Source organism: Aricia agestis, chromosome 17 (assembly GCF_905147365.1).
Source record: "Aricia agestis chromosome 17, ilAriAges1.1, whole genome shotgun sequence".
Classification (NCBI taxonomy): Eukaryota; Metazoa; Arthropoda; class Insecta; order Lepidoptera; family Lycaenidae; genus Aricia; species Aricia agestis.
This window is the reverse complement of record NC_056422.1, coordinates 338,979-352,455: the sequence shown is the minus strand read 5'-3', so window position 1 is coordinate 352,455 and position 13,477 is coordinate 338,979. Positions and strand designations below refer to the sequence as shown.

Here is a 13,477-nt window from a genome sequence, read left to right as displayed (position 1 = left end):
TATTTTATGTGTGTGTTTGTAACTGTGATGTGCGCAATAAAGTATATTCATTCATTCATTCATAATGCACGCATTTCTAATATATTATATTAGAAATGCAGTAGGAGTTCTATAAGATAAGATAGATTGATTATTATTATACCAAGTGATAATATTATTAAACATATTATTCTAACGTATTAAAAACTATAAACAAAAACATAATAACTAATTATAAGTACCTATGATTAGTTCTATGTTACAATGAAGTAAAAATAAAACGCCATCTGTTGAATCGTATTAGAACTAAAATGTTCATTGCATCGATATATTTCTGGATTTTTTGTAATATTATACATAAAATATATTTAAGATTTTTGAAATATTATTTTAATACACATCCAAGACCCAGGAACATTGAAAACTTTTTGTTCCGCCTGCGGGACTCGAACCCAGGACCCCCGGGATGAGCGCTGGCCACGCGCAATGCGAATTAATTTTCATCGATATTTTCATGGAAATAAGATATTTTCCCACATCAAAATGTAGCCTACGTCCTTTCTCAGATTCTAGAATAACTGTGTACAAAATTTCATTGCAATCGGTTCAGTAGTTTTGGCGTGAAAGCGAGACAGACAGACAGAGATACTTTCGCATTTATAATATTAGTATGGATAGTATGGATTAAAATTATTGCAAGCCATTATAAGTGTGAGACAGTGTATAGCGAGATAATAACATGTTAAGGAGTTTTTGTTTTCTTGAAGTTGTTATAACGTGTATCGTGTAACGTGTATTAAAGCTAGGCTTGAGCTGTGTTCCTATGTTTTTTTTTGTATATTCTAGCCAATTTTGTTTTCTGGGTGTTAGAACACAGGACAATCTTGCAATTTTTTTGGGTTTTTGGACGTTCTTATCTTTTTTAATAATAAAATTATGAAAAAAAAAGAAAACATAGGGGCATGCTAATAGTGGCCATAGATATTCATGAAAAAAATCATAACTCTACCGGCATTATCCAGGGAGGAAACAGGGGACAGCGTTTGTATGGAAAAACTGCGGTGTGGACTCCTCTTAACAATGAACTTTCTTTCGTGAAATGGAATACAGAAGTGCGTTCAGTTCAGTGGGTCATCAGATAATGTACGTGCGCGCTGCCCACTGCATGTAGAAAGTGGGAGTGCCGCAGGGGTCAGCGCTGGGACCGCACACTTTTAAAACTTTTTCGTTTGTTATTTTTGCTTTCATTTAAAGTGATTTTAAGACTATTAAGATTCTTTGTGCATGTGTATTTTATGCTCCATAATAATTAATAAATAATATTTGTAGTGTTTATTTGAAGTTTAGTTTTAAAGTTGTACGTACAAATAAAGCATTTTCTATTCTTTTATTATTTTAATAATAGTTTATGGAAGATGGCTTGGGCCGTGTTCACATATTATTTTGTCTGTTAAGGTAAGCCATTTTGACATTTCAACTAAGACTCATTGTAAAACGCGAATAGACGGTAATTGCAGTTAAATTATAAGACCTAATTACTAACTATAGTTTGTGCGTTTTATGATGATATGCGTGACACATTATAATTGACAATAGTAGGGAAGTGACCTAACAAAAATTAATCGATAGTTTAAAAATATCGAATCACTTCGTAAAGGAATTGCAATCGAAATTATCGATTTCGTACTGACATTTCAGTGGTGCCGGCGATTTAAGATGGCCGCCCTTTTTTATCGATTTGATTTCAATTCAACAGAGTCAATCTCTTTTGACATAAGTTCCGTTTCATGCATAATATGACATTTTTCAAATGTTTTCGTAAAAATAATTTTATACTTACTCCTATTTCACAGTTAATATTTATAATTTTTATTAAGTAATAAGTTAGCATTTAGCATCTTTTCATTTTTATTCATTTACAATTATAGGAAACATTTGTTTTTGTAGATGGAATATAATTTATTACATTTAGATTTTTTTTTGTTTTCTTGTAAAAAAACCCGTAGCAAGGAATATGAAAACTGTCACCCATATCATCTTATAACGCACGAACTATAATGACTAATGAGTAATGACTATTGTGTCATGTGTGTGACTTTATAAAAAGTACTTAGTTTACAGGAAGTCGCAGTCTTCGTCACACTCACACATATTTAGCAAACCTCAATTATGCAAAATGACAAAGGGGTCGAATTTAATGTGTACCTTTTATTCTAATTTGTTTTGTTTGTGTATGTGTTATTGTGTGTGACTCATAAACTCGCAAGACAATTAAACACGAGACAGCTCCATTTAGGTATTTGCAAACTTAATTTTAACTAAGATGTCAACATCGTTGTGCAAAAATGCACCTTGTTACCGCGTTGTAGAGTTGATAATAAATTGTGGGTAGTTGGAAGAACAAGTAAAGCACACGTGTGTACCGTTCAAGCGAAATTGAATCGTAATGAAATTGAAATAAGGTTGAAATTATTTTGTGCTATGATAACACATTGTTGCGGGCCACGTGCGGTGAGCTCACGCTGCCACTTGTCCAGGAGTGTCGCGGAAATCTCAAAATAATCAATTTATCGACTACAGAAATGACAACAAACGTTTGAAATTGAACCCTAACACACGGACATAAAGTTGAAATTACATCGTATACTTATAAGTGTTAGCGCTTCAAATTTTAAAATTGAACTTTAGCTCCTTATCCTAGAGTCTAGATTACGTTGACTGTGTTCTACGAGTTTTTGTTTGTTTTTTGCAGCTACCGGTTTATTATGAAACAATTATTATTTAAATTAGAATTCTGCTTTAATCTAAGGTTCGGTTGCATCAACTAACTTTAACTATAGGTAACTGTAACTTTAACTATAGTCTTTAACTTCAACTACAATGCAAAATGTCAAATCTTGGGTTAAAGTTAAAAATGGCCGCCATCAAGACGCCATATTTAACCATAACCATAGAGCTCGACAAGGTCGAGCTCAAAAAGGAACTAACGCTGTCATCATAAAAACGCCATTTTTGACAGTTCATTTATAACCTTGTTGGACCAGCTGTCATCTGTCAATTTCTCCGGTCAAAGTTGAAGTTAAATTTAGCCTTAACTTTAACCATAACTTTAACCACGCTTCTGGTGCAACCCATCTTAATTGGTTTATGTATCACGAGATGATTATTTGCTTGCCACACCTTAGCACGACGACGTTGGCGCCAAAATATATTGTGCTCTGTGGTGCCTGCAGGTAAGAATTATAAACAATATAAAATATTACATTAAACAATGTGAACTAGCACTTATAGGAATAATTTTCCCAATCAAAATTATAAAAGTCGCTTTCAGGGCTGCTACTTTTACAGTAAACTCTATGTAGAGATACACACCCATACACACGTTTGTTCGGGTTCATTCCTCAAATTTTCTGAAAAAATTCAATTCTCATTCCTCAAATCTCGCTGAATGATCTGCCTATTGCCTATGCTCGCTTACATACGCGTTGCTCCATTGCAGTTTTGCATTACAGTTTCTCAAAATAACTCAGTGTTCCCAAATCTCTCGAATATAATTTATTATAAGACGCTAGGACGTGACAACAGAAAACAGCTGTTTGAGACGCCGCGCCGCGCCAAGGTTCGGGGACAGCTGACTGGCGGGGGAGCCCGCATCGTCACCACCTGAAGGTATCCGGGCCGAGACGTTTATTGAGGCTCCGTGTCCGATGTGGGAACACTATTACTGAATGCTAAATGTGTAGGTAGCCGGTATTGCTCAGAGCTGATAATGCTTCCATGGTCTTTTTATTTGATCAGGCTGTGTCATCTTACAGACGACAGATACTTATGCATAACCATAAATACTTATGTAAGTATAAAAAAAAACTCTTTAGGCTCAAGATACTATCCTAAAATGTAAATTGGCCTTTGGTACGAAATTCTTTATAGGTAAAGAATTTCGTACCATGTGTCTACTGTCCAGCGTTGCCAGATTTTTTTTGTGCCAAGTCGGGACTTTGGAACATTTTGAGTGAAAAAGCGGGATTCTCCAGTCAAAAGCAGGACAAAGTAAAAAAAGGTCAAAAATCCAAAGTTTTTTTTTAATTTTCATCATTTTATTTGCGTTAAATAACGTTTACGGGACAATAGATACCAAAAGTAGCCAAAGAAAATCCACCCCTCCACCTCCCACACTCTTATCTTCATTACGCTCCTTTCTTTCTCAGCACGCTGCACGTACGTTCGGGCTTTGCCAGAAAAGCGGGACTGAGCTTGTCCCGCGCGGGACATTTAATTTTGATGAAAAAATCGGGAAGTCCCGCCAAAATCGGGACGTCTGGCAACGCTGCTACTGTCTAATCACTATTATCATTAATCAGTATGTAATATCAAATGTGATTTGTTGTGTTGAAGTACCTGCAGAATACAAATGGAGCAAACTCGTATTTCGTAAAAGATCGTTTTTCAAAACTCGTTGAAAAAACGCCAAACAGCGGGCGTATCTATAACACAAGGGCTGACAACTCTTTTGTTTTTCTCGTGAATTGCGCGAGGGAGGAGCCCGCATCGCATAAAGTCAGTTTACAATTTGAAAGGTTAAATTTGAGCCGGCGAGAACTGCACCCGAGACAAAGGGCCCTCCAGGGCTGAGGGCCGGGGAGAGCCCTCCACACGTGCACCGTCTGCGAGCCCTCTCAGCCTGTTGGGACTTACGCCCAGACTTTATCCTGAGATATTAGAGGACTCACTTTCGAGATAGCTCGCGTCGTTCCCCAAATGTTTGCCGGAAGAATGGTGATTGGTGTTACTCACTATAGCCGCTTAGCCTAGCTGCCAACAAAATAAACATTGAAATTGTTAACTATCAAGTATCAGTTAAAAAAATACAACTCGATTGTATGATAATGACGAGGATTAAGGCATAAAAAGTGACAACACTAGAGGAACACTCGATCAGGATCCAGGACGGGCGGTGTCCGGCGGACGAGCAAAAACCACGAGTGGCTGGCCGGTAAGAAAGCGTCGGAAAGTTACCATCGGCGGCGGTGATGTAACGCGTGACCCCCGGCCCGGGGGGCGGGGGGTCCGCGTGTGCTCGCCCGGCAACACCGCGACCCCCTCCCCCCGGGGCCGCTGACCCCGCGAACTTGACACAGGCCCGAGGCCGCGGGATGACGTAAATCATTCATTGTGATTGACAGGCCGCTTAATTGAGCCGAGGGGAGGGGGCGGCGGAACCCGCGGGGGCTAATGAACTGCGGAGAATCGGTATCATTACACGTAATTTGCCGGGTCTATTGTTTAGGTCATCGCCGGAATGGAGGTGATTTGGAGGGCACGGCTCGCGGTCGACAGGACACGCCACGAGCTCACAGTTTTGGCGACTCATCTGCGCCGGTCGTCCGAGAGTGGCAGGTCCCCTGGGTTTGACGTCAGAAGCTCGGCAGTGTCTGCGGTCGACGTAACATCTTCAGCTATAGATCTCTCCAGTCTGCTCGGCACTGCCGGTACACGGGCAGTCTCCGAGCGTCTCGGCCGGGACTATCAACTTGATAGTTGATAGTCCCGGCCGAGACGCTGATAGTATCAAGCGACGTATTGTGTGGTTGTTTTCATTTCGAACAAAAATGGCCCGGAATCACTGTGATGAAAGTTCGGAGCAAAATAAATAAAAAATTCCGACCGCGACATGACTAAATTAAAGCACTCAATTAAGAAGCACGATAAAAATTCATCGGACTATGTTTTTGCCCGGCGGATGACATCACGCCGTGTCTCAATATACATAATAACAAACAATGGAGTAAAAAACTGATCGGCGGGGCTAAAATGGTCGTATAGCAATTATTTCTCTCAAATCTCAATCAATTCACAAAATGAATTGTCAAAACTGTCAAAGTCACGAATGTCAAATTAGTACGAATATAAAGTTATAAACCAATTGAATTGGTCAAACTCACGAATGTCAAATTAGTACGAATTTAGACCAATTGAATTGGTCTAAATTTGACATTCGTGACTTTGTCAGTTTTGACAATTCATTTTGTGAATTGATTGAGAGAAATTGCTATACGACCATTTTAGCCCCGCGGAGCTGTCTTCGGTCCCAGAGCGAGAGGCGGACGGAGTGGGGAGTGAAGGGGGAACTTCTCGGAAAGTCTTCCCGCTGGTGTTTGGACAGGTCTAATCGATTTGGCCGGCTCCTTGTTTATATGTATCATGGAAATGGCGAGTAGTTTAGTGAAATGGCCGGCTTGAACCGCTGCCAAACGTGATAGGTTATTTTGTACTCGTTTTCAGATGTTTTGGAAAGTTTACAAAGTACAGATATCGTTTCTAGAATATGCACATGCGAAGCTGGGATTTATGTTGAACATAAATATTAAAAAATAAACAATGACAAAAAAGAAACCAATTTTTATTTACAAAACCTAAAATGAATATTGAAACAATTTCCTATGAACCTATCAACAACAGTATGTTTTTGAGCCAGTAGGCAGGTAACATTGTGTTAGGATCATCAATGCTATCATCAAATTCATATTCAGTGGCAAATGCTGCACCAGTAATGCCATCTTCATATTATTTAGACTGTAACAAAACAATGATAATGCTGTAGAGTGTAGGGCGTTTATGCGGCACCGCTCACGGCTCACCTGTATAGAGTTTACACTTTACTGTGACAGTGGCAGCGCTGAAATAGTAACTTATATTATTTGCATTCTGTATAGGCAAATAAATTCATGACTTTGTAGAGCTGCTACTTGCACTGTGCACAGTGAGCTCTACATATTCAAGGGACATATTATATACAATTCACATCCTAAAGTACATAACATTATCACATTGTTTCGTTCCACCTGGCCTCGTAGAAAGTATTCAACTGTAGAGTTTTCAGACTCATGACGTCGAGGACACGAACTAGGCCAAGTCATCATCGTTCTGTTTCATCATCTCGGCGGCCAGCAGGTTGATGAGGAGCGGCTGCGCGTGGCTGGCCCGGCGCGGCCGCATGTTCCGCAGCAGCGAGGCCACGTACCGCCCGAAGGCGTCGAACTCGTCCCCCTGCGCCAGCCCCCTGATCTCCTGTCGGATCTCCTCCAGTCCCGAGCTGACCTCGTCGCGCCGCGCCACCGTGCCCATCTCCCGCCGCAGCTCCTCCAGGATCCCCCGCTCCTGCACCCCCCGGGGTGGCGCCGCTTCCCCGGCCCCCTGCTCCGTCTGAGCAGCGCCATGCTCCTTGGAGCTCTGCTCGCCGCCCCACAGAACCTCCTGCTTGATCTCCATAAACGTCGTCGGATCCTGCGTAAGTAATGTTGTACACAGTAAGAGCGTCACCAAAAATAATAAGTAGGTATTAGAGATAGGTATTATTTACGAGCGCAGACTCACCAATTTTTCCTCAGGGTGCTCCTGCTCCATGTCGGAGTCGGCGAAGGACGAGCACGAGGGTTGCTCCACGCCGGACGACTCCCAGATCTGCGAGCAATATTTTGTATTAGAACTACTTCCCACTCCTAAAATCTCTCTGCTGCAGCTGTTCCCAAATTTCGACCCATTACATAATAGTATAAGTACCTAAGTATATGTGACTTTTCCCTTTGGTTCACTAATTGAAATACTACAATTTTAATGTGTGAATGTTTTGTTATAATTATAACTTATAAGTTATAACTTTTATATCAGACCACGGGCTTAAAAATACGGACGTAACCTCGTCGTGTGATACAGATTGTGTCGGGAGTAAGGAGGGCGGCACCGGGCAGTAGCCAGAACAGCTCTAAAGTCTAAACATAATAATATTATGTGATAAATATTTAGGGTTGCCATCCGTTCGGATTTCCCCGGATTTGTCATAGTTTGAATAATAACCATAACTTTAACTTTAACCACGCCTCTGGTGCAACGAACCTTAACCACAATAGATAATAGTACAAGTAAGTACCTTAACATTCTGCAAGGCAGACAAGAGTTTTGTCTCATAAACCGAATAAACGGTAAGCTTGTGGACTGAGTAGTTGACGTAATGTCAACTATAAACTAAATAAGCAAAAAATTTTTAGGCATTAGAGTTTAGAGTAAGTATCTGTTTTCTTTGTTAGCATATTTTAAGTATTGTTTGAGCTTTAACAAGTTCGTCAGGCTCTGTCCCCATCAGACACGGCGCAACGCCGGCACCGTGTTACGGCACGACGCCGCCACCGTGATACGGTACGGCGCCGCACCGTGTCACGGTGCCGCGTACGGTGCGTCCTTATTCAGTCGATATTTGCGCTCGAACGAGAGTGCTTGTCTGGATAATGGATATGGATCGCGAAAAAATTATTCTCTTGTTGTTACTAAGACGAAGATTGAACAAGAATCATTAAATATTTTTTGAAGTCGGTTAAAAAGAAACCGAGGAAATTTAATCTATTATTTATTATAGATAAAATTTCCTCGGTATACATGACAATATTTGTATTACGCGACTTTGATATGTATTTTCATATTATGCCTCGTTTAAGTTTGGACACAAATTTTGTTCGGAAGTTTCACCAGAATAGGGGCGCGCGGTGCACCATACACGGCACCGTGTCACGGTGCGGCGCCGTACTGTATCACGGTGGCGGCGTCGTGCCGTAACACGGTGGCGGCGCCGTGCCGTGTCTGATGGGGACGCAGCCTAAGTCCTTAGACACAAAACGATCACATAATTAATAAAACATAGTATACTTACCTACTTATTTATAAAACAAATATATACTTACTTATAGCAAATTAATAAGCAAATTCTTCAGAAGACTATCTTGTGAAGAATTTGCTGATTAATTTGCTCGTATTAACGCTTCTTACAGTCTAATAAATAATAATACTATATAATAACTCAGATTTTAGTTTTCTCTTGCATGGATTACTTACAGAAAAACCAGGGTTATTCGTGGTGTTAATATCCGTTTGGCACGATGAAGTCCCAATAGCTAAATCGATTTCATTCGACCCTGAAGCACTAATTATTTCTACTTGTGTATATTTGTCAACTTTTTTGGGATCAGTAGGTAAATTTAAACTCGGCAAACAATTTTTTGTTAGTAATTTTCTAACATTGTTTTTCGTTATGTCTTCTTTACGGAAATGGGCTTCGCAAACAAGATGGCAGGATTGGAATCTATTTATTAAATCCTCGCGGTCAATTAAGCGCAGCCACTGAAGACGTCTGAAATGAAAAGCACGTTTATTACCCTCCACATTAGCTATGTAATTAGGGTTGCCATCACCCAAATTCCCTTCGCCGGTCAGGCACGACAAACTTCCCGGACATTTGGCCGAAATGTGGTTATTTCCCCGGACACCTCTTAAACAGTATTTACGATAACGTCTTGCCAATTTTTGCTTTTTCAACAAGAATTTGTAAAAATCTGACTAACTCAAGTCCGTGCAAGAAACCGTGTGTAGGTATGCTTAGCGAGTTTTTATCTTTCGTTTATTGCTGCATGACTTAAAAGTTAAATTTCTCTAATCAAAAGTGTCTGGATTTTAACCGGACACTTTTCAAAAACGCGACGCCCTTCAAACTAGGACAAATCCGAAGAAATCCGGACGGATGGCAACCCTAGGTATATTAAACATTGAAATTTGAAAAACAAATATTGACTTTCTAGTCAATATTATAAATTATACCCCGGAATTTGAAAAATAACATTAAAAACTAACGCCTGTCTCTTAAACTATAATGATATCTGTTGTTATGATTCGAACTTTGCTTTATGTGTTACATAGGTATCTGACTTACAATTACATAGTCAAATGTCAATTAAGTACCTACTATTTAAAATAAGTAATTAACTGTAAGTAGTTAGTTTATATACCTACAATACAGATAAATCGGCATTACTAAACGTAAACAAAGCAATAGCGGCAAATTAGTTGACGTACCTAAAACATTATCTTATTTATACTATGTTCTAGTGCGAAAGTAGACCAACCTACCTACCTACTTCCTTTGTGTGATAGAAAACTAATATTACAATAAAAAAGAAGTAGGTAGGTATATGATCATCAAGTAAAAAATATAATATTATGCTAGAATAAGTGAGTAGTACTTACCTTTCCTGTTCAACAGGTAATTTGAAGAAAGACAATTCTGGAATAGTTGCATTAGTATTAAAACACCCAAACACACAGCAATAATATTTACTTTTATTACTCCTGCGATTACGATCTGACATATTTGATTCGTTTAGACGCGGCGCGGCGTGGCGCGGCGCGGCGCGGGCGTGCAGCGTGAAGTGCTAGCCCCGACTATTACCCAGCGAAAACACTCCGAGATCCGTGTGGCGACGCATTGATACTATGGCGCACACATACATTCGCCGCGCGCGGTGCGGCGCGACGTTGCCGCTTCGCTGTGCTTGTTGGTGCGACGTTGCCAGACTTCGGCACAATGTTTACATGTGCCGTGTACGTGCGACTATAATAATTGCTCCTCTACATGAGTGGCCAGCGCTGGCCGATCGAATGGCTATGCAATTTTCGCAACGCCTCTACATGATGGCCATTGGCCGCGTTTAGTTGTGATTAGGGCATGGATACCGGTAATCGGTATTCGGTAGGTATTACTTACCGGAAAATCCTTGATATAATATGATATGTGTCTCACCTCTTTTTATTTTCCAGGAGAACGACTCCCGACGCTGACGATGGAGCAATCAGACCCTGAGCCAGGACTCGATGCCATCGAAAAACCTCAGTACGATGCGGAAGGTATGTTTAACTTTAATCTCACAAGCCTTAATCTATTTTGCAATCTTCATCTCTTCTTGATAAAATATGACTTAACTTTAAACTTTTATTTTCCAGAACAAGCAGAACGGACTCATCGTTATCGAATATCCTCAGGGCCTTCCAAAAGACAACGGCTCATATAAATTTTGCATATTATAATTTACTAGCTAGATAAAACACGAATAAAATGACATTTTCTAAAAATGATTCCTAGCTAGATCGATTTATCGCCCCCGGAAACCCCGGATTTTTTTTTAATGAAATAAGGGGGCAAACGAGCAAACGGGTCACCTGATGGAAAGCAACTTCCGTCGCCCATGGACACTCGCAGCATCAGAAGAGCTGCAAGTGCGTTGCCGGCCTTTTAAGAGGGAATAGGGTAATAGGGGAGGGTAGGGAAGGGAAGGGAAGGGAATAGTTAAGGGTAGGGAAGGGAATAGGGTAGGGGTTAGGGGATTGGGCCTCCGGTAAACTGTTTCACGCCGGTTTTCTGTGAGAACGTGGTATTTATCCGGTCGAGCCGGCCCATTCGTGCCGAAGCATGGCTCTCCCACGTATAAAATCCCCCTATATCAGGCGTTCCCAAACTGTGCGCCGCGGCGCCCTGGTGCGCCGTGGAAAGGTAAGAGGGGCGCCGTGAGTTGATCCTCCATCATTATCCATAACCACAAATATTATAAAATAAAATTATAAAATCTTATATCTTTAAACGAGCAATTCTTGCAAAGGGGTCAGATGTTGGACAGTGAACCAGTAATATACAGTGGCCCACCATTCATATCTTACGAATGCGACGTTGAAAATTCGTGCCATAAACGCGAATAAACTTGTTTTTCGACTCAATCTTCCATCATCCATGCCCATCCCGCCGTAAACAGTCGCGAAGGGAGACTATAATTATTGTTTTGCATACGAAAAACTTGAAAATTACGTAAATACAATTTTGATTTCTAGTACATTTTTGTTATTGTTTTTCATTACCTACATATTACACGCTTATAGACTGACTATTGACGCATCGTATGTGTATACTAATAATTATTATAAGCGTTTACTTTATTAACATATTTAAACTCAAAAGAAAATAAAGTACCGTCCTATGTTGAGCCACTAACGGCCGTTCCCAATATTTGATCTATCTCTGGTTTTGCCCTACTAGAGATAGGAATAGCTCACAATTGACATTTCTAATGTGAGCTATTCCTATCTCTAGTAGGGCAAAACCAGAGATAGATCAAATATTGGGAACGGCCGTAAAAGAATGCTAAAACAAAATTGCAAAGTTAGTTTGATCTAAGAACCAGACATGTCGCTACTAACTACCTCTTACGAAAAAAACGATCTCAAATTTTTTTTTCCATTTTGTACTCGCAATCGGAGTGTAAGTCTCTGCCAAAAAATTAAAAAAAAAAGTGGGAATACGAAGGAGTTTTTGGAGTTTCTTGGATTACGAGTACATAAGTAATTTAGTGATCCTTTTACTTATTACTGGTGTTCGATTCGTTAATATCGCTTTAATTTCGTTATTATCACCTGCAATATGTGTCTAACCTAAAATTGCAATAATTGGGAAGTCCGTCTAGTTTTCATAAGGAAAGGCCGTCATATGCCGGTCTTGCCTCGAATCAGATATTGTCAACCTTTTCAAATATACATGTCCTTATTGTTAATTTGCATTTAAACTATGGACTACTAAATCATAGCATTGCCCAAATTCTACTGCACGAAAATAGCATATAAGAGGGGCTGATAAAAATTGCAAAAGTTATTAACTACTAAGTAAAAAAGAAGGGTTTGGTTTTTTTAATATTCCAAAAACCAAAAATTATTTGAGATAATCAAAATTTGAAAAAAGATCCTTAAAGAGCAGGAACTTTTCTTAAAAATCCTACCTCCCGGACCAACAACCCTTATAATTTTAATTGAGCGGTAAAAATAACTGCTAGACGGACTTACCTCAAACAAAGTAAAAAAATACGGCAACTAAGATTGTTTTTAGATCATTATAGGTCTAATTAATATACTTATAGCCTATGATTTCCGATGACACAAGTTACTTTAAAAAGCGAATCTCAAGTCAATAAATTATGTTAAACTTTAATTTTAGAAAAGTATGCCGGACTTCGACACATTGACCTTATTTCCATATATATACTTACTTACTTAACTGATGTTTTGATTATTAATAATTTTACTAAACAAATTATATCACTAATAACTTTATTAAACAAATTATATCACCTCCAAATTAATAAAATTTTGGTGTTGGTTCACTGTAGGCTAACCCCCTGGTTCAGTGTGTACATATTATGGTATTCAAATTTTCAGCACTTATGACACGTCTTTTACTTTAATTATTCATATTAATCACAGTAACATGTAGTTTTCACATTGTAAAACTAAATTTAAGCAAATTGAAAATCTTTGTTTTGTAAATTTTATGTCATAGTGTATTGATACAACAAAGGGACAAATGTCAAAAGAGTGTTGTTATTGCTTAAAAAAAAAAGTTTCGCCTCCTAGATATTCTTGACGCACTATAGCTAGGAATCATTTTTAGAAAATGTCTTTTTATTCGTGTTTTTTAATCGATAATCGATAAACTGAAAAATATGACTCTTCCTGACATCTATTGGCGAATAATAATACTATTTTGTGAGCAACTAATTGCTTTGACGACACAACAACAGCTATTCCAGCAGATGGCGTTGTTAAGTAACACGAAGACAATGAGTGTCTGCTATTACCGAGC

The 13,477-nt window shown here is 39.3% G+C and overlaps 1 protein-coding gene across 1 annotated transcript; it reads right to left on the bottom strand.

The window, feature by feature from the left end:
• Window positions 1–6,882: 6,882 nt before the first annotated feature.
• Window positions 6,883–10,175, bottom strand: LOC121735624. The gene is made up of 4 exons (XM_042126519.1): window positions 10,048–10,175; window positions 8,863–9,157; window positions 7,354–7,440; window positions 6,883–7,263 (listed from the first exon to the last, which is right to left on the bottom strand). Exons 1-4 carry the CDS (start codon window positions 10,167–10,169, stop codon window positions 6,883–6,885), a joined length of 885 nt encoding a protein of 294 aa, XP_041982453.1. The 5' UTR covers window positions 10,170–10,175.
• Between the last annotated feature and the right edge of the window lie 3,302 nt (window positions 10,176–13,477).